This window comes from Lynx rufus, unplaced genomic scaffold (genome assembly GCF_022079265.1).
Source record: "Lynx rufus isolate CCGP_SWC_20201006 ecotype Redwood Valley unplaced genomic scaffold, mLynRuf1.p SCAF_25, whole genome shotgun sequence".
Taxonomy (NCBI): Eukaryota; Metazoa; Chordata; class Mammalia; order Carnivora; family Felidae; genus Lynx; species Lynx rufus.
The window spans coordinates 11,055,610-11,082,978 of NW_025814840.1; the positions used below are offsets into that span (position 1 = coordinate 11,055,610).

A 27,369-nucleotide genomic window follows, 5' to 3' on the forward strand; every position below is an offset into this window, starting at 1 on the left:
CAGATTGCTAACAAAAAATCTGCTGGTCGCCAATCCTCCTGAGTAACACGGAATCAAAGGGAACAAGAGCACTTCATCTGGCGGATGTTTCTGGCTACTCCAGACGGTACCCGTTGGAGCTAGAACTCATTAAGGAGGTGAGTTGAGTCAGGGTGGCAATCAGAAAGGTTCAAAGAATAAGTAGGAGCTAGAATGTAACGCTTTATGTGAATCGCTTTAGTCTTCACATAAAGCAATAGTATTTCATGATCTACAAGTACCGGTACATACATTATTTCATTAAAAGAGATCTGACATTAAAATGCTATGTGGTGAGAAGAGCAGAGAAGATCCTTGACTTTCAAGATCAGAGCAGTTAGCAGGTGCCACAGTTCATCACTGATGCCCTATCATTGTTCTTTCTACTACACTATGACGCAGTATGCATCAGAAGAATAAAACTTTATGAAAATAAAAAGATCTCCGAAGTTCATTTGAAATAAACAAAACTCAATCCTTTGTTCTCATGCGATGACTCTGCTCCTACAGGGTGAAGCAGGATTCCAGCCCCAGTGATATACAGCTGTCTTATCAGAAAATGGTCGTTAGCCAATTCAGGGGACCCAAAGAAGCTCGGAGAAAATTCTCACCAATTCCTATTACTGTGCGGACTGAGCACCGATTATTCACCTGAGTCAGAGGACAGGTGGATGAAGCAATGCTTATTAATCATTTTATAGCTGCAGAGTATGGGTTCTTCTTTACGTGCAATTTTTGAAATTCATACTGAATTCTATTGCCACTTTGAAATGACATTAAAAGACAGATAAAAGCACACCTCAGTATTTCATTCTCCACACAAGCCATATCAAATTCAAATCTGAATTGCACTCTAGGAAACAAATAGAGAATGCATTCCTTCTGAGAGGTATTACCTTTCTTTTAACAAATTTGTCCCAGTAGTTGTTGGGAAATGACCTAAAAAATATAAAAGCATAAAAGTAAAATAATATTTAAAAAAATGATAAATAACAATATGTTGTTTGGAATAAACAAAATACTTAAAATAATATGTAAACACATATTGTTTCATTCACAAAAATTATAATCAATTTTGTCCCATCTTATCCCATAATGTTCCTATATCAGAGGTACATTAAATATTATGTAAGCGTTAATATATCAATATATACATGCAAATCACAAAAAGACTCCAGGCTAATATTTTAACAGGGAAGAATATGAGCATATTTATTAATAAGTAGCTTGTTGTATTTATTTACATGCTGACACATGTCATTTGTAACATGTCAAATGACATACGTTTCTCTGTCAATTATCTTTAAAAATTAAGGTATCTAAAAATCTGTCATTTTTTTTCTTATAAAGTTAAAAAATCTCATTCCCACGTTATCCTCGAGGAAACTGACCGTGGCACCTGTACTACTATGGACTTCACTTAAAGGGACAGATCTAATTTGACTTAGTATTAACAGCCAGAGTTGACAAATAAAACATTGAGCATTTAGAGTAAACATTTTTAATGCACAAACACATCATCCCCATTTGAAAACTCAGAGCTTATTAGCAATTTTAACTTCTTAAAAACAAGCAAAGCTGATCACAATAAAAAGATATTTCACACTTGACACACTTGACTAGTAGAAACTACTAAAAAAATAGTGTATCACTAATACCTTTAGTGGTGGCAAGTTCTACTTTTGTGATGGATTGACCTGGAACAGCTGCTAGGAGTCTGGGTCTTGATCTCACAAGGGTAAATAATTAATGTATAGAAAAAGCATTTGTCTCCCTGCCTTATATTTTACATGTCATAACGTTTAACTAGTTTTATGCTGGGCTGCTGTAAGTTTACAACTTAGATACATTGAAAGTATGAAATTCAATATTTTTGCCTTCAATGCTACAACTCTTTCCTTAATGAATCATTTTTGCCTCGTCTGGCCTTTTGGGTGAGATAACCCCACACTGCAGGTTATGCCCCTCTAGCTACACACTTCTCTGAACATTGAGTAATGGATGTTAAGTTCCATCAGGGCTGTGGAAATGGACCCAAAGCCATTTTTGATTAAGGAATTCAGAACACAGATGGGAAAAAAATTGATAGCATCCATTAAGAGGCTGACAGTGCTTAGTCTTTTGATTTTCTTGGCCGAAAATATAACTATTCACCTCTGCTAAACTTTTGACAAATCTGCAGGAACTCCAGCAAAGTTTTTGTTTGTTTGTTTGTTTTTTGTCTTGAAATTTTTGAGCACAGTAATGTCTCATATAATTCTTTACTCACTGTGTGTTGATTACGAGTCTATCCCACTGGCCTTTAATATCATCTTCTGAAGGCTGTTCTGTAATATAAAGCCCATCAAATTCCAATTTTCGAGCTACTTCCTTTTCTCGCTTAAAAATAACCAATGGGACCTACATTTGAAAAAAATAAACACGTTAAAATTAGTTTAGATTTACTGGCATCTCCTGTGGTCGCTATCTTTACAAAACAGCTTCTGGAAAAAGAAGTATTTCCCATGTTACTTCCAGGAAGGTAAAATTGAGTGAAAATGAATTGGTTATATTTAGGCAGAAAGAAACATCTAGAGGTTTAGGAAAAAAAAGATAGAATAGATATAGTTTATAATCATATGTTTTTAAACACATAGAAGTTCACAGATAACTACACTGAAGAAATCACTTTTATGTATTAAAGAGAAAAAGATGTATTATATCTTTTATTATGATATACTTAACATACATCTTTATATATGTCAAACATGAACGAATACAATAAAATACAGCAATGTTACTAATGTTCCAAAATGCATGCTTCTAAAAAGTGCAGTGTTATTTGAGAAATCTCTTTAATTATTCCACACTCAGCATGCCCATATGCTATTTTGAAATAAATTTTAATTCCAGCATCAGCAAAAATCTTTGTCAGTTAGCCAAAATGTTTCCAGAACATATTGGCTCTCTTTTCATATGGACAGATTTTACAGAAGGCACGGATACAAAAAAGAGGCAGACGTTCTAGAAAAATCCAAGAATACTTCCCCTGTCCCCTCTTAATAAAACAAAGGAAAGACAGGGAAGAGAAAAGAATTTCTGAAGAAAATTTTACATTCTAGTCTTTCACCCTGGGCTCTGGCTTTTCAAAAGTCTTCTGGAAGCTTCACAATCTGAGGTAGGAGATAATGAGACAAAGGCATTACCAAAAAAAGGTGTCTCGCTAGGAAAAAATAAAGAGGTTTGCAAAGGTAATGGGCAGCCCTGGGCATTCGGAGACCATCTTGAGTTCTGTTCACCAAGTTATATTACTCTCTTGGTAGGGCTCTGGGGATAGAGCTGCATTATTCTCTGGGTGAAGGGTGACAAACTGTGGTCTTTCTGCCAATGATGGCATTAGGTAGGTGCCTAATGACTCATAGGTTCCATATGATGTATTATATAACTCTAAAACAGTGGAGCATTGCTAGGGGACATGGTAGGTTATTTCTGTGGGGCCAAGTTTTGATGAAAAGGGTCATTATGTAAATAATTGCCAATATGTGACAGGGAGCTATAACAAGACAGCCCAGGGCCACAGGCCCTTCCCAGGACAGCCTGCAGTCAACGACTGGTCAACGTGGAGCTCTGAAGGCCAGGCTCCAGTGCCCCAGCCCAAGACAGCCCTGCAGGGGCATCCCAGCTTCAGGGACTGAGGCTTGTGCGTGTGGCCTGTTGTATCTGAACCACAGCCCCACTTTGTCTTCTGTTCCACCCTGCTTCTTCTCCTTGCCCCACGGGTGTTGATTCGTGGAACATTCCCTAATAATCTCTGTGCAGGAAATTCCCATCTCAGAGTTTGCTCCCCCAGGAGTCCAACCTGCAAAAGACGTGCGCAAACACGGACACACACAGGTACCTTGGTGCCTTACTATCTTACTTTCAAGCAGTAGTAGCCGATGATGCAGAAGAAAGAAATGACCGTGTGAAGAATGGCTAAGATCCGCAGCGTGGGCTCCATGTAGCCGCTGCTCTCCTCCAGGACGTAGTGAACCGCGATGATTCTAGGCGAGCCACTGTCCAGGCTGCTAACTTTGGCATTTCCACTTGAACTGCGAGTGGGGGGCTCCTTTCCTTCAACCACAGAAGAAGTGGAGACCTGATTCAAACCATTTAAAGTAGAGTCAGTTCACTCCCTCTAAGGGACCGGCACACACAAGAAACAATGGAAACCCAGCCTTCTCAGCAGAAAGCCAGATATGAGGCTCAGGTACCATGAAAAGACTAAAAGCAAAGGCTAAAAATAAAAAGATAGCTTTTCAGAAGCTGATGGCCTATAACGAGCACACCCTTTAAAACACCTCCTAATCTGAGCAAGAGTTACGAGGAGTCTAATGCATGCAGGAGAAAAATCAGATGGCTAGGCTGCCTTCTCAGGTACCAAATGAATTTAACGTAATGAGGGTGTGCCACACCCAGATATGGTACCAAGGAGGGTACGCAGCCAAATCAGGCTAGGGACACTGGATAAACCCTGTACTACATCAAACACTCTTTAGTTGAGGTATTTCCCGCTTAGTTTGGAGGAACAAGTCTGCTCCTGCCTTACTAGACCGTCAGTGATGTGCCTGAGCTCTAGGTTTTTTCCTTTCATCAAAACATATCTTGAAAGAGATTTACATGTGCTCATTGGCGAATGTGTGAATTCTGCACACGCAATCCAACCCATCTGTGGTTTCGTACTGGTTCCTGAAACATAAAGATGTACGTACCTTATAAAAGAGCAAGATGAAATTGATTGCAAACGCGACGAATAAGGCTAACATTCTCATGTTGTAAAAGTTGCGAGCAAAATAGTTCTGAAAAAACGATGAAAATTAAGGTCACTGAATGAAGAGATTGACGCGTGCAGACGATTTAAAGCATTCATTCATCTGCCCCAAACTACTTCTTGAGAGCCTACTCTGCATCCAGTAACGTTCTTGGAGCTGTAGACGCAACAGTGAGCGAGTATGTTTGGGCCACCACGGAGGAGGTACACATCCGCAGATGAAAGACAAAACAAAATCTAGTTTCAGAGGATGCTAAATGCTATGAAGAAAAATCCATCAGGTTACAGGCTTGGGGAACAGGGCTGCTATTTTAGATAGGTGGTCAGGGAAGGTCTATTTTAGGAGGTTATGTATAAGCAGAGGCCTAAATACATAGGGAAGAGGTCAAGTGAACAACTGCGGGGGGCACATGTGTCAGAGAGAGACAGTGCATGGAAGGGGGCGAAGGTTCTGAGTTCGGAGTGACGATGTGCTTGAGGGAGAGTAAGAGAAAAGCAGGGAGGAGACAAGGGCATGGGAAGGAATGAGGTCAGAGAGGTGAGGGGCATAGGTTTACAGGCTTCTGACAGAAGTCTGTGACATCCCTTCCAGTGCTGTGGGTTGGGGTATGACCTCTGGGGCCATGCTGCCCAGCTGTGAAGCCCACCATCACCACTCAGTCGTTGCAGGTGTAGACAAGCAATTAACCAGTCCTCCAGAATCACTTTTCTCATCTGTAAAGTGGGCAGAACGACAGAAACCTTTCTCAGAGGTTTGCTCTGAGGATTAGGTAAGTTCACTGAGGGAAAGTTAGTTATTACTCTTATTATTATTATGGGAATTATTATTTTATTCAAGGTGGGATGGTAATCTAGTGGAGGATCTGAAGAGTGCTTGATACCACTAGATTATGATCTGGAAAGATTACTCCAACCGCTGCGTGGGAAACAGATAGGAGGCAAGAGTGGAAACAAGGGGACTAGTTAAGAGTTACCAAAGGACAGCAGAAAGGGATGTTACGGATGGTGGTGGGTTGGCTCAGGAAGGGACTGTGGAGATAGTGATACTGAGCAGACTCCAGATATACTTGGAAGACAGAACTGGGAAGAATTACCACTGGGTTGGATTTGAGGCAGGAAAGAGAGAGAGGACTCAGGGATCGTAACTTCTGGATTTTGGGGTCCGAGTAACTCAGTAAGTGGTTGGTACCATTTACTGGCTGGAAAAAAGTAGGAGGGGAAGTAGGTTTAAGGAAAAAGACTATAGGAAATATAAAGTATTTGTTTTAATATTAGGTGGGAGAGGTCTACGAGGTATCCAAGTGGATATGCCAGGGGCTTTAGCAGAATAGGTCATGTCAAAATGACCAACACGCGCCATTGTTGGTCTCCATGGACACACCCCATTTGGGTGGTGTCATCTCCCACACGAGACCCTGACTTTACTGCTGTGGCTTATTGGACGAAGGCAGGCTGCCACACCCAAACTGGCCCAGTCACATTGGCTGTCCTCGTGGAAGGCTAGAGTCGGGTCACGGAGGCTGAGTTAGTGACCTTGTTTATCTGAGCTGGGAGGTCACAAAGACTTGAGGGACAAGGGGCCTGTGGTGGCCTGACATGGCCATGACTAGCCTTGTGCATGCAAACTGGTGAACAGAGAAAGTCATATATAGGAAACAGAAGCAGGAAAATAGGACTGCAGAGAGAGAAGAGAACATGGCGGACAGGTGGAAGACAACCCTCACTGACTTGCTCTACACAACTGTAGTGAAACACAGTCTTCAGGAATTCACTAGGGCTATGGCAGGTTATCGGGGCCCGTTCAACCTCATGCCCAATACCATCTACACTGGCTACGTCTGCAGCTATGGCAACTATTACAACATAGCAAATCAGCAATTATCCAGAGTGATCTACAAACCATTTACATTTAATACACTTTCCCACAACGTAGGGAAAAGGCAAGATAGTTGAAGAAAACATAGTTGAAACTATTAATTAAAATATATGTTCGCATATGGGGCGCCTGGGTGGCGCAGTCGGTTAAGCGTCCGACTTCAGCCAGGTCACGATCTCGCGGTCCGTGAGTTCGAGCCCCGCGTCGGGCTCTGGGCTGATGGCTCAGAGCCTGGAGCCTGTTTCCGATTCTGTGTCTCCCTCTCTCTCTGCCCCTCCCCCGTTCATGCTCTGTCTCTCTCTGTCCCAAAAATAAATAAACGTTGAAAAAAAAAATTAAAAAAAAAATATATGTTCGCATAAATTATATAAAAATGCGTAATATTTCTTTCTACATAGGCAGTTAGAATACATAATTACCGAGGACAATTCACGTCCCTTATAGACAGAGTGCCGTAGTATACTGAGTTTCTTATCTACTTTTGATTTCTCAAAGGCTGTAAAACACTAAATATGATTTTGACTTTCAAATGGCTTTATTAGGAGCAGCACTGGTCTTCGTTTCTAGGTCTGATATTATTGGTCAGTACCTTTTAGAGGTTGAATCTACATGCTCTTCTTCAAAAAACCGTATATACTGTAATTATACATACATATATAAAAAAGGCCTTTCAACCAAAATTTTTAAGAATGCCATCTTCTGTAAATATGAATAAAGATAGAGAACTATACCTTCTTTCTTTGTTTTTCAAATATGAACATGCATTTAATTAATTTGGGGAGCATTTCTGCAAAATGCATAGGATACTACGTAAAGAACTGCCTTCTCTCTTTTCATTCGTTGGTTTTTACTTGATTTTACTTAAAGAATAATTCTGAACAGACCTTCTTAGTATCAATGGAGAGTTGACTCATTGCATTAATACTTTCATAGCTGGATTTTTAATAAAAAGATGATGTTCTAGAAAAATCGATGAATCCAGCTCTGGAACTGCAATCCGAATTACTTGTACCTTCAGGTATGTTTTTGCTTTAATGGCCTGCAGACCCTGGAACAGTGTCCTGCAGAGTGGAGCTTCAGGGGGTATTTACTAACTTGCCCTAAAGTCTTACTGGGAACACTCTGGATGCACTGTGCTGGCAGTCACTAAATCACATGGCTTCAGGGAAGGTGGATGTGGTGGAGGTTATGGTTTGAGGACAGGGAGCAGTGGGCCAAAGGCATTTATTAGAAAATATAAACACGCTCAGGCGAGCAAAGAAAACATACTTGCGGGGCTGACTCGTCCCCTGATTGCCACCCAAGGAGAGGTCGGTGAATGTTTACTGGGCCTGAATGATTAGGGTCTCACAATATATCAATAACAATATTCATTGTAAAACATCTTACTAGAAGTTTCTGTTGATATGCGATGATTTTCTTCCAGAATGCTGACTCGGGAACTTCTGGCTCTCCATATCTGTGTGTGTGGAGCTGCCTCAACTTCTGTTTACCCTTATCTTCTTTGGCTTTTTCTTCTTTTTCTCCATCTTCTCCCCTGTGAACACAAATGAATGAAATACAAGCCATCCAGGAGCTACAGATATAAACAGGTTTTGTGCCAAATTACATAAATGGATATTTAAATCATGGCATCGCTTGGGGCGCCTGGGTGGCTCATTCTGTTGAGCCTGACTTCGATTCAGGTCATGATCTCGCAGCTTGTGGGTTCAAGCCCCGTGTTGGGCTCCGTGCTGACGGCTCGGAGCATGGAGCCTGCTTTGGATTCTGTGTCTCCCTCTCTCTCTGCCCCTGACCCACTCACATTCTGTCTCTCTCTCAAAAATAAATAAACATTAAAAAAAAAATTTAAATCACAGCACTGCTGTTGAAAACTAGTTTCTCTTCCAGTGCATTATAATATCCAGAATTTTAGAATGAGGGGTTGGATTCCTTGCCTATCATAGGCTCCCATTGATGGATAATTCTGTGACATTCAAATCTAAAGGGATGTTTGTTCAGCATCGTTCTTCATCAGGGAAATACAAACCAAAACCACAGTGAGATACTACCTCACATCGGTCAGAGTGGCTAAAATAACAACTCAGGAAACAATAGATGTTGGCAAGGATGTGGAGAAAAGGGGAACCCTCTTGCACTGTTGGTGGGAATGCAAACTGGTGCAGTTGCTCTGGAAAACAGTGTGGAGGTTCTTCAAAAAATTAAAAACAGAACCACACTATGACCCAGCAATAGCATTACTGGGAATTTATCCAAAGGATACAGGAGTGCTAATTCATTCGGGCACGTGTACCCCAACGCTTATAGCAGCACAATCAACAATAGTCAAATTGTGGAAAGAGCCCAAATGTCCATCAACTGATGAATGGATGAAGAAGATATGGTGCGTGTGTGTGTATGGAACACTGCTTGGTATTCCAGTATAATGGGATACTACTCAGCAGTGAAAAAGAATGAAATCTTGCCATTTGCAACAATGTGGTCAGAACTGGAGGGTATTATGCTACCTGAAATAAACTAGTTAGAGAAAGACAGGTATCATATGACTTCACTCACATGTGGAATTTGAGAAAGTGAACAGAAGACCATAGGGGAATGGAAGGAAAAATAAGTTACAAACAGAGAGGGAGACAAACCACAAGAGACTCTTAAAGACAGAGAACAAACTGAGGGTTGTGGGGGTGGAGGGCTGAGAGAGTAGGGGAGGTGGGTGATGGGCATTGAGGAGGGCACCTGTTGGGATGAGCACTGGGTGTTGTATGTAAGTGATGAATCACGGGCATCTGCTCCTGAAGCCAAGACGAGGCTGTATGGTAGCTAACTTGACAATAAATTAAAAAATAAATAAATACAGGGCATCTTACAGGTTTGAAGTGTCTTTACGGCTCTATGTACCACATTCCCTTCCAAATGTGCAATAAAAACATTTAACTGAAAACAGAATGACAATGAAGACACTTTTTTTTTTTGCTGTGACTTCCCAATAACCTTATTTTTAAATTGTGATTTTAGTGTTCAGTTTTAACACTGACCAGCCATTAGGACTTAAAATCAGAGGCATATGCATTTGGCGGTTCACATACATAAAGCATGTCAACATATTAATGATGGAATCAGAAGTACTGAAATTTGACAGTCTACCCCTTCTAGGTGCAAAATACCAATCCTTCGTGAAAGCATATTTATGGGTAGTCATATAAACATATATACGCGTCGTCACATAAACATAACCCCAACCTGGATGACATATATCTAACATTATTTTCGACATGAAAGAAATGCCACAGAAACGATGGTTGTGACGTTACATTTCACTATAACAAATCATCTACGTGGCCGTTTTTATAACCGACCCAACCGTGCGGGCTTCTTCGACAATAAACAGAGATGACTGTAAGGAAGAGCCCACGAAAACACACCAAAGAAAACAACGGAGGGGAAAGTAAAAATGCTGTGTGAGCATAGGAGCACTTAGAGGTACTTAAAATTTTACTTCGTTGATTTTTAAAAGTGTGCCTATGAAATTAAACTGGGTGAAAGCTAGAGGTTTCCATGATTAACAGAAAGCCAGTGTTATGGGGAAGTGACCCATTTTTATGGCTCCACACCCAGCTCTTTCTTTCTTACCGCCACAAAGGCAACTGCGCCCCGCAGCAGGAGTGTGGGTAAAACCGAAGACTTCTGGGTTCCACACCAGACATGCTGAATCAGCATCCCTGTGGATCTTTGTTTCTAACAAACTCGCCACTGGGCATGTGGGTCTGGGGCTACGCTTTGGGGGGATGGTCACTGCTGGGATTCTGGGCAATGGCATTCAGAACGTTTGTCTCCTCCCTGGCTCATAAGGACAGAAGTCCTGCCTGATTTTGAGCACAGAACTGCAGCACTGAGTGACCTTGAGGAGACCATCCCATGGAATCGCTGGAGCCATTTCTGCTGAAAGGGAAATGCACAAACAGAATCCTCATGGAACAAGGAGGAAGAAATGGAGTGGCAGCTGGGGGGGGGTCCTCCCCCCAGAGCTTCACCTCAAGAATGGCAGACTTCATCAGGGAGCAAGACAGACTGTCCCCCAAAGAGAGGGAGAGTGCAGGCAAATCAGACTTACTGAAACAAAGGCACATATACAGAAATTACACATACTCGGCCTTTTCAGGTTCAGATTTGCTTTCTTCTTTCTCCTCCTTTTCTTCCTCTTTCACCTTCTGTTCCTTGAGTGGGCCAAGGGGGAGAAAGAAATCGGGGTTACACATCACCTCTGAGTGAGTTTAGGGAACCCTGTGACCCCGTGACAAATCACAACCTACCAAGGATACCCTCTTGCCTTCACGGAGATGAAGGTGCCAGGCACACCCTTCATTCTGGTCTAAACTCTTGCCCCTTCTTCTTCACTCACACCTCCCACATCCACCTACTTGATCCTTACTCACCCTTCAAGGCAAACTTAAGTGCCCCCCTCTTAAGTTGCACTGAGCTACTCCAAACCAAAGTGATGTTTCCGTTTTGTCAACATACATGACCTCTACTATCTAGTGCCCGCACCATTTAACACTTCATAATTTCCTAGTTCCTTCATGAGTGTTGGTTATATCTTCCTAATAAACTCTTTCAGGCAATTTGAAAGCAATGACCACATCCCCTATCTCCTTTAATGTCCTATGATACCCAGCGGCATTAGGCACCTGGTAAAGACTCATAAAATATCTGTGGATGGAATGACTGCCCAGCTGACTCCTGTCATTAGGGTGAGGACTTGAGCTTACGCCCTAACAGTTTAAGATAATTCAGTAATTTGCCAAGTATCATCATAAGGCAAGCTTTGCCTACCAAGAGCCATTTCCCTTTGGAAACCCAACTCACGTATTTAACACCACTCTGGCACTAGCACGAAAACTGATGTAGACTTCATTGATCATGCCTAGAGAAGTCCAGAGAGTCAATTACCTGAAATTTTTCTTGCACGTCAGGGATAGGGACCGGGTTGCTCATTAGATCGCTGAGGCCAGCGTTTGGATTATGAGGAATAAGTTTGTACTGTCCTCCTTCTCTCTTCAGATCCAAGCCAAATATGTCCGAAAGAAGGTCGCTTTCCTCTGTCAGTTCCTTCAGGTCTGTCAGATCTTCCGAGGGCAGGGCGGCCTCCATGGGCCTCCTGTCCCCCTCTTCTCCATCCCCTCTCACCTCATCCTGAGTGGGGTCTGGCATGTTGGCTAAGAGCTCTGCCACTCGGATCTTTTTTGCTCCTTCTACTAGGCTCCCGCCAAGCAGCAGGCTGCAAATGATGCGGAAGAAGCCTCTGGAAACGCTGGCCACAAAGTGCAGGAGGCTCATGAAAATACTCCAGTAGGACGAAAAGGCGGCCGTGACCATATCCTTCATCGTCATCTTCTTCACTTTTTTCATCTGTTTCTTCAGGCTCTTCAGGCTGAGCATTCTCATGAGGGTCAAGATATTATACCTGAGAGCAAACAGGGCCGACTTGACTGTCACGACGGAAAAGAAACCCATTCTGGGCCCCTGCTCTTCCGGCTTCTCCTTCTCACTCTCTTCTTTATTCGCTGACCTCTCATTCAAATCCGACTCTGAGATCTGCGCTGCCAGCTGCATTTCGAATATGGTGTCCTCACAGAAGTTGACAAAAAGTTCCATTTTCTCCTTTTCTCCCCCTTCGTTGACCACGTCAAATATGAACTGCCTTTTGGACTCCTTGACCTGGGGCTTCTCCCACTGGGTTCGGCTGGACTCACTGATTTCAAAATACACCCTCTCGATGCGTTTGGCACTTCCCATGATCTCGATGCGTCCCAGAAAAGGCTGGAAGTAATTCAGCACGCTCTCTGCCAACTCCAGGAAAGTCTGCAGTCGCGTATCATTGGGCATGTGCTCCGAAAGGTTGGTCAGAAGAACGGCCACATTGAAGCCGATGTCCTTTGCGGGCTCGTGAAACCTTTTGACAAACTCTTCATAGTCCAGGGTTTCGTTTTCATCCGTCTCTGCACAGGACAGAAGAAACTCGGTTTCTGATTGCGTGTAGTGTTTATGGCTCTCCATCGCCTTATGGAAGTCCCTCTTGGAAATGACTCCCTTGCCGTCAGGGTCGTATTCTTTAAATGTGTCAGAAGAGGTCAAATCCTTTAGTTTTAAGAACATGTCAAAAAACTTGAGAATCATCTCCACGTTGTTGGAAGACTCCACAAGCATATCGACCATCTGTTTGCCAATGGTTCCATTGACAACATTACCTGGTGGTAAAGAATGGCACGTGTTCAGAATGAACATTACTGATAAAACCAGTGTCTGGAGAGGAAATGACCATAGAAGCCTCAAATGACATCTGAATCAAGGACGCCTCCCTGGTTATCATCTACCACATGAAGTCTCAAGAAACGATGGATAGTTATTTGTAAACCCTACTTTAAAAGAGTGATTACATAAACACGTCAAAACCATATTTACAAAGTAGTCAGACTAATGGGAGTAAATCAAGATTTGAAAAAAAGCTGGGTTTTTTTCCCCTCAAATTGATCGAGGAGGCAATATATTTTAGGATAGAGAAAATGGGGGAAACATTTATATCCTAAAGCCAGAAACTGAAGTCCAGTTTCATGTTAATAATAGAAATGAGCATTTGGACAGCATTTTAGGACCAAAGAATCACTATTCATAGAAAATATGTGATTTAATGTTCATATGTTTGTGAGGCAGATACTTTTTATTAATTCTGATGTTACTATTGAGGAAACTGAGGTTTAGCAAGGCTAAATGAATGTGCCCGTTGTGACATGATTATTGAGGGTGAGTGCCAGGACATCAACGTGATCCTCTGAAAGCAAATTCTATGCTCTTTCTGATTTACAATGTAAAGCATCTCCCGGCATTTCTTCATGGTCGAGAATATTTATTGTAGGAAAATGGAAGATCATTGATAAGCGTGAGAAAATTAGATATTATCCTAAATTATAGAGTCACAGAAAGCTTTTATCCATTGAACAGAATGTGCTATGTAACATAAAGACAGACATCAGAAAAAAGACACGTGGTGAGGTCTGCTGAGTCCATCTGCGCAGCAATAAACACCGTGGCTGAGAACGTGGGCTCAGGAGCCACACCGTTAGGTTGGAATCCAGGCTCATCTACAAGCTGGGCAATGTGGGCAGATTTCTTAGCCTCTCTGTGCCTCGGTTTCCTCATCTGCCAAACAGTGGTAATACTACCAAAGCCATAACCTTGGTATTAGGATTAAATGAGTAGCTGGTATATTAAAGTGGGTGAATTTGGGGCATCTGGGTGGCTCAGTCGGTTAAGCACCTGACTTCGGTTCAGGTCATGGCCTCACAGTTAATGGGTTCAAGCCCCATGTTGGGCTCTGTGCTGACAGCTCAGAGCCTGGAGCCTGCTTCGGATTCTGTGTCTCCCTCTCTCTCCCCCTCCCCTGCTCACATTCTGTGTGTCTCTCTCTGCTTCAAAAATAAACATTAACAATATTTTTTATAAAGTTTATTATAATGGGTGAATTTAAGTTGTCACGGATGCAGTCACAGCTGCTCCTGCAGTTATGAGCGTCGTTACTATTTTCTAGACTAAAATTTGATATGAAGTCATGGTAAAAGAGTCCTGTGCTCAGAGGGCATACGGTGGCTGGCACGTAAGGGTTTCTGCAAATGTGGCAACTTTGAAGTCCTAGCACAAGGCACACCTCCTGCCTCAGTTAATCAAATTGCAGTTATGCAAAGCACAGTGGACTAAGAAACAGGGAGAGAAAAATTAGGAGGGGTTCAAGAAGAAAGGGGAGGTAGCAACAGCAAACGTGTTTTAGGTGGGTTTGGTCATTTTCGTATGATTTCACCAATTTTGCCCATTGGTCTATTGGTACCCCCGTGTCACAGAGGAAGGAACTTGAAAACGGAGATGGAACCAGCGCTAGCAAGGGTCACACTGCTAGCAAGCGGGAAAGCGGGGACTTGAACGCAAGCTCTCGAGCATCACGTTTACTGCCTGACCCAGAAGAGACATGGGGCAGGAAAGCAAGACAAGTTGGAAAGAGAGAACGAGAGCTGATACAGGCATGCCGTGGGAGAACAGGACTGCCGCCAGCAGCCACTGTGGGGGATGGTGTCCTCTTCTCTTGTAGGCCATGAAGGACCCACGGGAGTCACCATGCAGCCAGCTCAACACAGTGGTTTATACTGTCGGACTTTATCCACATGCCTGTAATGCCCAATGATTACAAACCAATGGACAAAACAAATAACGTCTTCAAATATACTATGTCTGGAGAGCGTGTTCTTTAGGATATCACTAGGAAATGACAAGTGTCCCTGTAAGTTACCACTGGTTTCATCTCCCAGCTATATAAGCTGAGCTATGCAAGATATCTCTTAAAAAATAACCTTGAGAAAACAGTAATAAAGCCAGCAATAAATCCAAGGTATCCGTCACATCTCAGCGTTGATATTTTATGCGTTGCAGTACGCTGACTCCATAAGCAAGCACATACTGATCCTTGAAATCGAAGGCTAATGGGAACTTGAAAATGTAAATCAAAACTACCTTCTAGCATGGACAGCAACATGACCACCATATCCTTCTGAAGATCCATTAATTCTTTTAATAGCTCGATTTGACTGGAATCCTGAAAATATTAATATATGTTATATTAACGTATAACATAGAATACATGACATAATACATAACGTGTGCATTGCATTTTAGATAATATGAGAAGACTATGTAGCAAGAACACTGTACTTGTTCTCACAAAGAGAAGTGCTTTGCCAATTGTAAACACTTTTCAGAAGTGTAGAACTAAAGAAAGGTCAAGTATAAATATGCAGCGTATTGTAAACAGATACAACTGTAAATTGTAAAATTGTAAACAGATACAATTCAGAATTAGTACTTACTACTGATTCTATCTCATTTTATTAAAGTATGTGTGAGGACAACAAACGAGTCTAACATGGGCACAGAAGGACGAAAGCAGCAGCAGGTTCTCCAGGGCCAGGGAAGACTCAGGTGCCTCTGGGCATTAGACAGGTTTTGTTTACTTGAAGGCTGTACTCGTCTTTCTTTCCTCCTAACTTATTACACAGAAATGCTGTATGTTTTATAAAAATTAACTTATTCTGGAAAAACATGCCTAACAGTGATAGGGACATAAATTTATTTTATATAAATCTAACAAAAATGTACTCAAGTACCACCTACAGGAATAATGTATAATGTATCTTATTTACCAATTTTATTAAACTCCTTGATATTTCTCTGGTTAAGATTTTCTGGATTTTTTCTTTATGTTTGCCTTTGATTTTTCACCATGGAAAATTCTTTTACAAAGGTATGCTGTGTCCAAACAACACAGAACATACTTACGTTGACATTACAACATTATGGGTCATCAAATTTTAAACTATGCCTTGTTTCCTTGTAAAAGATTATACAAGGTATCGTTTTGATCATTTAGATCTTGCTCTACATAAGGTTATTTCCTTCTACATAGTGTCCCCTTGACTAGGTCTACAAACTGAACAACTACTCGGTAGCACCAGATGTTAATGAAGTGATGGAAATACACCAGAACGAGAACTCTCTTCTGAGTGTATAAATTTGGTTCCTGCTGGTTTCCTTTACTTACTAAAGTAAACTAAATCACCATAAGTGATTAGATGAAAGAATCACGTTATTCCCTTATATATGGGGGAAGTCACCAATAACCAGCTGTTGACAAAACTCTAGCCAAGCTTCTCTGAATCCTCTTCCCAACTAAACTCCAAACTTCAGCTTTAAAGACCTGAACAAAACTCTAATAGGGGTTAACTGGCTCAAGGCCGCATCCCTAGCATGACCCTAGCCCACCTCAGATGGCCTGCCCGGAAAAGCTCAAGGCTGCCAAAAAAATCTCCTGTCAGTGCCAGCTGACACCCGGGGACAGGGTCTCCTCTCCCAGTATGTGTGTGAGGGCAACTGCCAGCCTGCAGACACAGCTGGCCCCATCGCGTCTGTACCGATCAACCCTTTGTGATTTCTCCCTTACAGCCTCTACTGACCTTCTGCCTACTCCCTCATTCTCCCTTAAAAATACCCAGTCACCTCCATACAAATCCAAGTGGAGCTCAGGTCACGCTGGACTCTTTTCCCTACTGCGATAGTTATTTCTGATTAAAACCTGCCCTCGTTGCTTCAACCAGTGCCTGGCTTTGTTGCTCTTTGACAACACGCTCCTGCTTATAGGCCGCGGTGGAGGGGGGCGGGGGGCAAGCCCAAGTGTCCTCACTTCGCTGGAGGAAAGGGAGCTGGCACACACTAACTGGACACACGAATGTCTTCTGGTCTTAACTCCATCATTCTTTCCTCCCCCTGACACCTGCGAACACCCACACCCAGGCAGGTACATCAGATCTCAGGACAGATCATCAAAGTGCACCCTATCAAAGGGACACATTTACTCAAGATTTATATCGAGAATTTTTCCATTCGTGTATCTCTTAGCTTCGAATGAAATAGATACAGTAGTGAGGAAATAATATGCTGATATTTTCAATATGCACTCCCAAGTTAACATTAAAACACAGGTGGACAATCTATTCTTTATGTGCTTGTCCTTAGATATTTTTTCTCTTTGACTTTCATGAAGTTAAATGTCCTGTTAATGAATGAACGTCATCTGTTGAGAACAGCTGCTTGTTAATGACTCAGCAAGGAAACTGTCTCTCTTTCACCAGGGATTTGCAGATTACAAATCCTTTTTCAATTACCTGGAGGAAGGAGGAAAATTCTAGTGAGTAATCACCAAGAAGTGGGTCTATGAAGGATTGTAAAATAGACAGTGTTTGGGAACGATTCTATTTCTCCATTATAGTCAACTCCTTAATATCTTTTGTTCTCAAATTTGGATAATGGCTCCCATATATTTTCAGCTTGCATAAAATTATTGTATTGAAAACTTTTTTTAAAAATATGGAGCGAAAGGTATATAAAGAAGTGACCTAAGAAAGATCATATTCAAACAAAGGAAAGCAGGTTGAGTATACAGATGACTACCGTCCCTTGCGCGTTGGGATGGGGAAGAGAGTTTACCTGAGACAGCTTCATCTGCATGTGGGCGAATACGTGAAGGAAGCCCACAACTGCGTCCCATAGCCTGCTGTGGGCCAAGCTCTGCTGATTCCCAGTGCAAGGACCCTGGACCGGAGACAGACACACAGCGATCATCCCCGGGTAACCGAACTGCCAAATCAACTTTATAACAATAGGGAGGAACAAAATTAACTTAGCGTTTACATATCACCAACATGGTATCTGGAAAAATAGGAACCCAAATGAAAGATCGACAGTGGTGATAATGGCAGAGTACCCTCAGGGGGTAAGTATATTCTCCTTTGAAATGTTTAGTGTAATAAATCCAAAGACAGTTCCTCAGAGACATTCATGTTCTGTTTCTGCATGCACAATAAAACAGAGACAGAAAAAAAAAGAATGATGAATTCTTTCATTTTTGTCTGGCTTTTAGTTTCTTTGACTTAGAGGAAGAGGGTAAGGTCCAGGTCTTTGGGTTATAAGATGAAAGCAATCAGACTTACTACCTGGTGTGAAAAGGGTCTGCGATTCAGCTTCAGATAAGAGGCAATTATTTCTTATCGCTAAATAGTAACCTGGACAAAGCATCCCCATTGAGGAAAACTCCTCTTCAATGCTTTCGTTAAGTGTACGGCTATTTTACCAATCGCACAACCACTGAGATTTTAAAAGATTATTAGTTGATCATTACATTCCCCAACCCGGAATCCAGGGCACGCGGAACCTAACTTTGCTGTCTTAGCTCATACTTCGGAAGTGATCTTCATGTGATACTAGGGAGCACGTGTTGTAGCAGGCACAATGCTTGAATGGAGACAGTTTCTATTTTTATTTCCAAAGAAAGATTCTACAATCACCAAGTTTTGCAAACATACCTACATCAACCAGGGGAATAAAGAACAGGGATTTTGTCTATTTCTTAAAAATTTTTTTCACATTTATTTATTTATTTATTTACGAGAGACAGAGAGAGACAGAACTCAAGCAGGGGCGGGGCAGAGAGGGAGGGAAACACAGAATCCAAAGCAGACTCCAGGCTCTGAGCTGTCAGTGCAGAGCCCAACTCGGGCCTCAAACTCACAAACTGTGAGATCATGACGTGAGCTGAAGTCGGACGCTTAACTGACTGGGCCACCCAGGTGCCCCCAGGGATTTTATTTTTTTTTAAATGTGTGTATACACACACACACACACACACACACACACACACAAACACATCTCTTAACTTTGAATTCATTCGTTCCTTTTGACAAATGACTCATAATGAGTTTCAATTTGACAGAACATTAAAACATGTTTCAGATTTCACTCTAGATCAAGTGACCAGGGGAGATGCCCACAATGAAGATGCTGATGAGATGCTGACATGGAACTCTGTCCTGTGTCAGCGTCTCTTCTCTCCTAAAACTGACAGTAAAAGACAGTAGGTGCCAGGTACCTCCACATTTCCAAAGCAAGGGGCTAGACGAAGTTCATGCAAACGAGGAGACTAAATAGACCTTTCGACCTGAAGGATATAAAGGGGACGAAGTTGAAAAGGGAGAGACTTGGGAGAGCTCTCTGCGCGCTGGGCGTCTCCCGCTTCCACCTCTGCTGTGTTGCAAGGGCAGACACACCCCGCGAGCCAGGAGCCGTTAAGAGAGCCACCCGGCGTGCCTGGTGTCTGTCTCCGGAAGCTGGGTACCAGAAAGTGTGAAAGGCACAGGGGCACCTGGGTGGCTCAGTCGGTGAAGCATCCGACTCTTGATTTCGGCTCAGGTTATAACCTGCTCTGACAGCACAGAGCCTGTTTGGGATTCTCTCTCTGCCCGTCCCCGACTCACATGCTTGCTTTTTCTCCCCCCCTCTCTCAAAATAAATAAATAAACTTATAAAAAAATGTGAAAGGCACAAAGTGACCAGAAAAAAAAAAAAAAAAGTCTTTCTCATATGGGCTACTAAGGAGGAAGAGATCCCGTCCGTCCAACGAGACTGGAATCTTGTCCCACAAGACCGTCTGGAAGAGTGATGTGGTTCCAAGGCAGACAGACGGAGGCCACTGGACGCACAGGGTCTGGGGAGTAATTTGAAACTGGGTGGGCAAACGGGCGTGTCCAGGCGCTGGAAGCAGTCAGCAGGCTGAGCCCACGAACGAACACGAGATGCCACAGGCCATGCTCCACTGTGCACTCCTGAATCAAGGAGGAAGGAAGACCTCCCCCCGCCCCCCGCCACTCCTTCCCTTCTTCCCCTTGCGCAGTTCTGACCCTGAGGATGCCAGAGGCTGAAGGGAAGAGGGAAGGAAGCAAGAGAGGAATCCTGCGGAAGACAGTAGAAAATCCCAGCTCGCACCCCTCGTACTCCACCCTCTGTCAGATGGGAGGCATTTCCAGCCTGACGGCGAGGGGAGGTTTCAAACAGGGTAAGAGTTGAGTGTGCCACAGTGCTATTACTGTGACAAAGTGACTGAAGGAGTTGTACTTACCTGAGAGCGGCCAGTGCACAAGACCCATTGAAAGAGTGGTAAAGAAATGGCCCAGAGAACTAAGTGCGAGACGGTGGTGAGGAGGACCCCGGTTATTTTCACCTGCATGTTAATAAATTCAGGGACCAGGGGCGCCTGGGTGGATCAGCTGGTTAAGCATCTGACTTGGTTTCAGCTCAGGTCATGATCTCACAGTTCACAAGTTCGAGCCCTGCATCAGGCTCTGCGCTGACAGTACGGCGTCTGCTTGGGATTCGCTCTCTCCCTCTCTGCCCCTCTTTTGCTCTCTCTTTCTCTCTCTCAGAATAAATAAATAAACTTAAAAAATAATAAATAAATAAATTCAGGGACTGGGCTATAGTGCTTTTACAGTGTATTTCAGTCCTGGCTGTTACAACTCTGGGTTCAAGGCAACGGGTCTTCAGGATTCCACCGGGGCTCAAGTCGGTGTCTGCATCGTGCCTCGTGGTGCAAAAACCGGGGAGGGTGCAAGGGGCAGGGGGCCACTACGTGAGCCCTAAAATGCCATTTCCAAGAAAACAGCCTGGATGTTTCCTCAAGCCACAGGACACTTTCTCCATGTGGTATTTACTATTTTAATCTTTATAAATGACACAGGACTAAGATCTTCTGCAAGCTCTAGGTGACCAAGACTTAGTTTTGCAAACTTGATGTGACAGAGCTGGAGACTGAAGGCCCAGGTACCCATCTTTCCTTCGAAAGCCGAAACAAACAAAACTTAATGAACTTTCTAGAACCTGCTCAACCTTTACTCTTGCACTTCCGGGAAATGATAACTGATCTGGATGGAACCTGCACCTCCCTTACTGCGTAACCTTCTTTTTAAAAATTTTTTTTTTTACCATTTATTCATTTTTGAAAGACACAGAGAGACAGAGCGAAAACAGGGGAGGGGTAGAGAGAGACACACAGCATCTGAAGCAGGCTCCAGGCTCCAAGCTGTCAGCACAGAGCCCGACACGGGGCTCGAACCCACGAACCACAAGATCACGACCTGAGCTGAAGTCACATGCTTAACCCAGTGAGCCATCCAGGCACCCCGCCACGTAACTGTCTTATTTCTCACATCTACCCGGTGTCTGCATCATATAAAACCTTTGCTGACCGCCCGAGGGCAAGATGGTCTTACTTGCAGATTGAATTTCTTCTGGCAATAACAAATAAAACTTTCTCTTCTCTCACCACTTTGTGGTCCTAATTTAGGAACTTACACAATGTAATGTCCTCTTATTCAAGCAATTCTTATTCTTTCCCCTTTATTAACTGCAATGAAATCCTATAGATGATTACTTTGACTTCGTTGGTTTTGGATCTCCCTCTTATATAATTCTCTACAGTTAGCAAAAATTTGAATCAAAAGCAGTATACAATAGTGTAATCTAAAAGGGAGTCCAAAATAAGCACGAAGCTAGTGATGAGCTTTTATGCCCAGTATTAATAACAGTCATAAATATGATGAGAATGCAAGCTTCTTCAAAATATATTTCATTAAATTCAATGGGGTGGCTTGGACTGGCTCCTGGAACAGAAAAAGGACATGCATGGAAAAATGGATAAAGTCAGTATAAAGTCTATAATTTAGTTCAGAAGACTGTGATTTCAATTTCTTGTTTTTGATAAATGTGTCATAGTTATATACAATGTCAATGTTAGGGAGAGGCAGGTGAATCTTACGTGCAGACTCTATTTTTGTTTTTTGATGTTTACTTATGTATTTATTTTTGAGAGAGGGTGCGACCAGGGGAGGGGCAGAGAGAGAGAGAGAGAGAGAGAATACCAAGCAGGGTCTGCCCTGTCAGGGCAGAGCCAGACACGGGGATCGATCCCACGAACTGTGAAATCATGACCTGAGCGGAGATCAAGAGTTGAACGCTTCACCAACTGAGCCACCCAGGCACCCCACTCTCCACTTTTTCTTTGCAACTTTTCTGTATATCCAGAAGTATTACAAAATAACTTTTACTAAAACATGTAATTCAGAAATGATTAAATTATATAAAAATGCCACGTAAACTAGGAGTAATAAGAAATTAAAAAATGAACAAGCCATAATAAACCAAGCTACTTTATCTCTGAAATGCTCAAATAGAATGTTCTCTGTGACATGAACAAATTAGAATGAAGTCTGGGGTTCCAGTTCAAGATGGTGACATAAGAGGGGGCGCCTGGGTGGCTCAGTCGGTTGAGCGTCCGACTTCGGTTCAGGTCATGATCTCGCAGCCTGTGAGTTTGAACCCTGCGTAGGGCTCTGTACTGACAGCTCAGAGCCTGGAGCCTGCTTCAGGTTCTGTGTCTCCCTCTCTCTCTGTCCCTCCCCCACTCACACACACACTCTCTCTCTCTCCCTCTCAAAAATAAAATTAAAACATTAAAAAATTTTTTTTAATTTAAAAAAGAAAAAGAAAGCACGTGGTAGGAGGCAGGAAAGTCTGAGCGATCTCGTCACAAACTCCACCCCAGGTAGGACACCCAACAACTGGAAGAAATCTCAAACCCTGGAGGTTCTCCCTGAGGAACAAAGCGATTGTACCCCACGTGGGGCAGCCCAATTAGGACGAATACCTGAGAAACGAGCCCCACAAACATCTGGCTTTTAAGACCAGTGGGTTTCCCGCCCGCCAGACCTATGGGGCTGTGGTGAACTTAAGGAAAGAAAGGCTCATAAAGTGCCCTTGTGTCGACTCACCCACCCCAGCGCCCAGCGCAGAAGGTGCCCTTTGTAAAGCATCCAGACTTCAGGTGACAGAGACGTATTTCCTGATTTTAAAGCGTGGGTCTGAGGGGCAGGGGCCCACTGGGATATTCTCCAGGGGTGGAGGCTGCTGGGTGCCGTCTTCCTGTTTTTCCGCTGTCTCACTAATGCCAGCAGGCACCATCCCTGTTCTCCAGTTTGTGGGCTCTCTCTTCCATGCTCTCCCAGTGCTTGACTAAAGCCAGTCGGCTCCATTTTTCTTTTTCTTCTCCTTCTCCTGTTTTTTTTTTCTTTTCTTTTGTTTTTTTTTTTTTTTTGGCGTGTGCCATATTTACACTCCCCCTCCGCCTCACTCCAGCCACTGAGGCCTATGTGTTTTTCCTTTGCTGTGCTTGGGAGCAGCAGTATCTCCAGAAGGGAGCTTCTGCACACATCCGTAGACTTGTGAGCCTGGGTCCCCTGAGACTGTAACAATCACACAGGCGGTTCTTAGCAGACCACCACCCATCACTCCTAGGGTACCGCACAGACAGCAGATAGAAATACACCCCTGGTCTTTCTTTTATTTTTTTTTTCAATGTTTATTTGTTTATTTGTTTATTTTGAGAGAGTGTGTGAGCAGGGAATAGGCAGAGAGAGAGAGGGAGGGAGAGAGAATCCCAAGCAGGCTCCACACTCTCAGCGCAGAGCCTGACCCAGGGCTCAAATCCATGCAAGCGGAGATCACGGCCCGAGCTGCGAGCAACAGTCAGACGCGCAACTGACTGAGCCAGCCAAGCACTCCATCCGTCTTTCTGAGAAAGAGGCTTACGTGTTTGTGCAGGTGTTGGGGCCTGGGGGCAGGTTTCTGGTGTGGCGCACGGACAGGGGCCTACGGAGCTCCTCTCTGGGAAGGACGGCCAGTGAACACACACTTTGTGCTCTCCCTCTCCCTCGCTGCATCCAGCAAACTGGTGTCTTACGTAAAGAAGCTTACGGTCTTCTCCGGTGCCCTGATTTTTGTGGCTGCTGGCAGGGAACGAGTCTACATTGCCTGGCTCTGGCGGCCAGTGAGGCTTAAGCTCACAGTCCACGGGACTGTAACCAATGATGTGAGAGTTCTTAGAAGCCGCCACGGCAAGCTGGGACAGACCCAGGAGCTCAATCCTTCTGTGAAAGAGGTCTATCAGCTTCTCAGCACAGCTGCAGCCTGAGGGGGCAGGCTTCCCACGAACAAACTAAAGACTGGCGGTAAATCCCTCCAGAGACCTCGAAAAGCAGGCATTACCTTCACATTCTCCTTCTGCCATATTCCAGGGCACCGGCGTCTCTCAGAGGGGAGATCTTATATATGCCTCACACCCTAATTTCTGTGTGGGGTACCTGGTTTGTGTGACCTGCTTCCCACGGGACACCCCTGGATTACTAGGCTCTGGGGAGCAGGGTGGCTTATGTTCCTGGGTCCCCTGGGACCGTAGTAAGTGGGGAAACAGTTCTGGCCAGGCCATGACCCCCACGTACTGCAGAGAGTGGACAGAAACATACCTCCAGTCCTTCTGTGAAAAACACCTACTTGCTAGTCCTGGAGCTTTCACCGTAGGGGCATGCTTCAGGTTTCGCACGCATCTAGGGGCCATGAAGCTCTCCTCAGGGAACACAGGCTGAGGGATGCCATCACTGTGTCCCCCGCCCTCTGCCTCACTACAGCTCACTGGCATCTCCCAGAAAGGAACATGTACACTCATCTGGTACCCCGAGTTTTACCACTGCCTTGCTCCCAGATTGCCTTGCTGTGGGGCTGGCAGGGTTTATGTTTATAATCCCATAGGACTGTATATATTTGCATTTTTTTTTAAAGCTGCCGCCTGAGGGTCTAGCTTCCAATCAGCCTGACCCCAGGGGCTAAGATCTTCCCCTTTGGGACACTGACTGGTCTTGCACACCCTCAACTACTATAAGTTATTCAAACAGAATAGACTGCTTGGACAATTAAAATGGTTTGAGACACAACCAAGAGCTAGCGTAAGGTTGAATGATAAAGTTCATCTCCTAAGGGGGGGCCAATCCTCAAGACTAGGAGGGATGGCTGTTTCACCTGATGCACAGAAACCAACGCAATCAAGAAAAATGAAGAAACAGAGGAATATATTCCAAATGAAAGAAGAAGCTAAACCCTCAGAAAAAAAAAATTAATGAAACAATATAGTGGTCAAAGGAATGGTCATAAAGATGCTCCCCAAAATCAAGGGGGAAAAATGGACAAACAGAGTGAGAAATTCAACAAAGAAAGAAAATGTAAGAAAGTTCCAAACAGAAATCACAGAGCTGAAGAATACACTCACCCAGCTGAAAAATACACAAGAGGGGTTCAACAGGGGACCAGCTGGAGCAAACTCCAGAATAACAAAAATGAAAAAGAATGAAAAAGAGTGAAGAAAGCTTAAGGGACTTCTGGGACAACAGCAAGCCAAATATTATTTGCATCTCAGGTATCCCAGAAGCAGAAGAGAAAGGGCAGAAAACTTATTTGAAGAAATAATTGCAGAAAACTTCCATAGCCTTGGGAAAGTAACCAAATAAGGGGCCAAAGAGACCTAGACACATTATAATTAAAATGTCAAAAGTTAAAGCCAAGGAGAGACTCTTAAAAGTAGCAACAGAATAACAACTTGTTACATAAAAGGAAACTCCCAAACTATCAGCAAATTTTTTCAGCAGAAACTTCACAGACCAGAAGGAATTTCAACCAAGAATACTCTATCTGGTCAAGCTGTCATCCAGAATTGAAGGAGAGATCAAGAGTTTTCCAGACAAGCAAAAGCTTAAGGAAATAATCAAGACTAAACTAGCCTTCCAATAAATGTTAAAGGGACTGCTTTGGGCTGAAAAGAAAGGGTGCTAATTAGCAATAAAAAAAATCATATACAAGTATCAATCTCACTAGTAAAGGTAAATACATAGCAAACATCGTGGATTAATCACTTATAAAGCTAATATAAAGTTTTAAAGACAAAAGTAGTAAAAATAACTGTAATGACAATAATTAGTTAAGGGATATACAAGATAAAAAGATGTAAATTGTGATGTCAAGAACTTAAAGCATGAGGGGTGGGGAGAATAAAAACATAGAGCTCCATAATGTGTTCAAACTTAAGTTGTTATCAACTTAAAATAGACTATTATGGGGTGCCTGGGTCACTCAGTCAGTTAAGCATCTGACTCCAGCTCAGGTCGTATCTTGTGGTTCATGAGTTCAAGCCCCGTGTTGGGCTCCACATTGACAGTGACTCCAACAGTGACACTGCTTGGGATTCTCTATCTCTCCCTGTCTCTCTGTCCCTCCCCCACTTTTGCATGTGCACACTCTCTCTCAAAATAAATAAATAAACTTAAAATAATAAACTGTTGGGGCACCTGAGTGGTTCAGTTGGTTAAGTATCCAACTTCGACTCTGGTCAAGATCTCATGGTGTGTGGGTTTGAACCCTACATCGAACTCTGTACTGATAGCTCAGAGCCTGGAACCTGCTTTGAATTCTGTGTCTCCCTCTCTCTCTCTCAAATATAAACACTAAAAAAAAATTAAAAAAAAATAATACACTGCTATAAATAGAAGTTGCTATATGTAAGCTTCATGGTAACCACCCAGCAAAACCTATAGTAAATATGTAAAAAAGATAATGAGGAAGGAATCAAAGCATACCAGTAAAGAAAGTCATGAAACAATAATAAACAAAGGAGGAAGAAAAGAAGAAGAAAAAACAAAAAAGCCAAGAAATAATGAATGAAATAGCATTCACTACATACCTATCAGCAATTACTTTAAATGTAAACATACTAAATTATCTAAGCACATAATTGAATCAAAATATCTAATCAAAGCACATAAATTGATGAATGGATTAATAAACAAGACCCACTCATATACTGCCTACAAGAGACTTACTTCAGATATATAGACACACAGATGGAAAATGACGGGATGGAAAAAGATATTTCTTGCAAATGGAAACCAAAAGAAAGCTTGGTATCTATACGTATATTAGAAAAACAGACTTTGAAACAAAGACTGTAAGGAGAAAAAGGTCATTATATAATGATAAAGGGGTCAATTCAACAAGGGGATATAATATTTGTAAATATTTATTCACCCAACATAGGAACATCTAAATAGATAGAGAAAATAATAACAGATTTAAGTTAAGAAATAGACAGCAGTAAAATAATAGTAAGGAACTTTAATATCACACTTATATCAATAGATTACCCATATATAAAATCCATAAGGAAACATCAGCTTGAAACAACACATTAAAACAGACCACTTTGACAAATATGTACAAAAAATTCTCTCTTAAAGCAACAGAATGTATATTTTTCTTACTTGTACATGGAATTCTCCAGGATAGATCATATATTTATTAGGTCACAAAACAAGTCTTAACAAATTTAAGA

At 42.7% G+C, this 27,369-nt stretch overlaps 1 protein-coding gene across 1 annotated transcript in view; it reads right to left on the reverse strand.

The window, feature by feature from the left end:
• The window catches only part of RYR2 (ryanodine receptor 2), a 544,943-nt gene that overhangs the window by 25,984 nt on the left and 491,590 nt on the right, over positions 1-27,369 (reverse strand). Inside the window, exons 90-98 of the mRNA XM_047088668.1 lie at positions 17,760-17,864; positions 15,234-15,315; positions 11,628-12,925; positions 10,827-10,894; positions 8,073-8,220; positions 4,749-4,835; positions 3,917-4,135; positions 2,288-2,418; positions 915-957 (exon numbers count right to left, since the gene is read on the reverse strand). Coding sequence (XP_046944624.1) covers positions 915-957; positions 2,288-2,418; positions 3,917-4,135; positions 4,749-4,835; positions 8,073-8,220; positions 10,827-10,894; positions 11,628-12,925; positions 15,234-15,315; positions 17,760-17,864 — 2,181 coding nt within the window. The remainder of the gene's footprint in view (positions 1-914; positions 958-2,287; positions 2,419-3,916; positions 4,136-4,748; positions 4,836-8,072; positions 8,221-10,826; positions 10,895-11,627; positions 12,926-15,233; positions 15,316-17,759; positions 17,865-27,369) is intronic.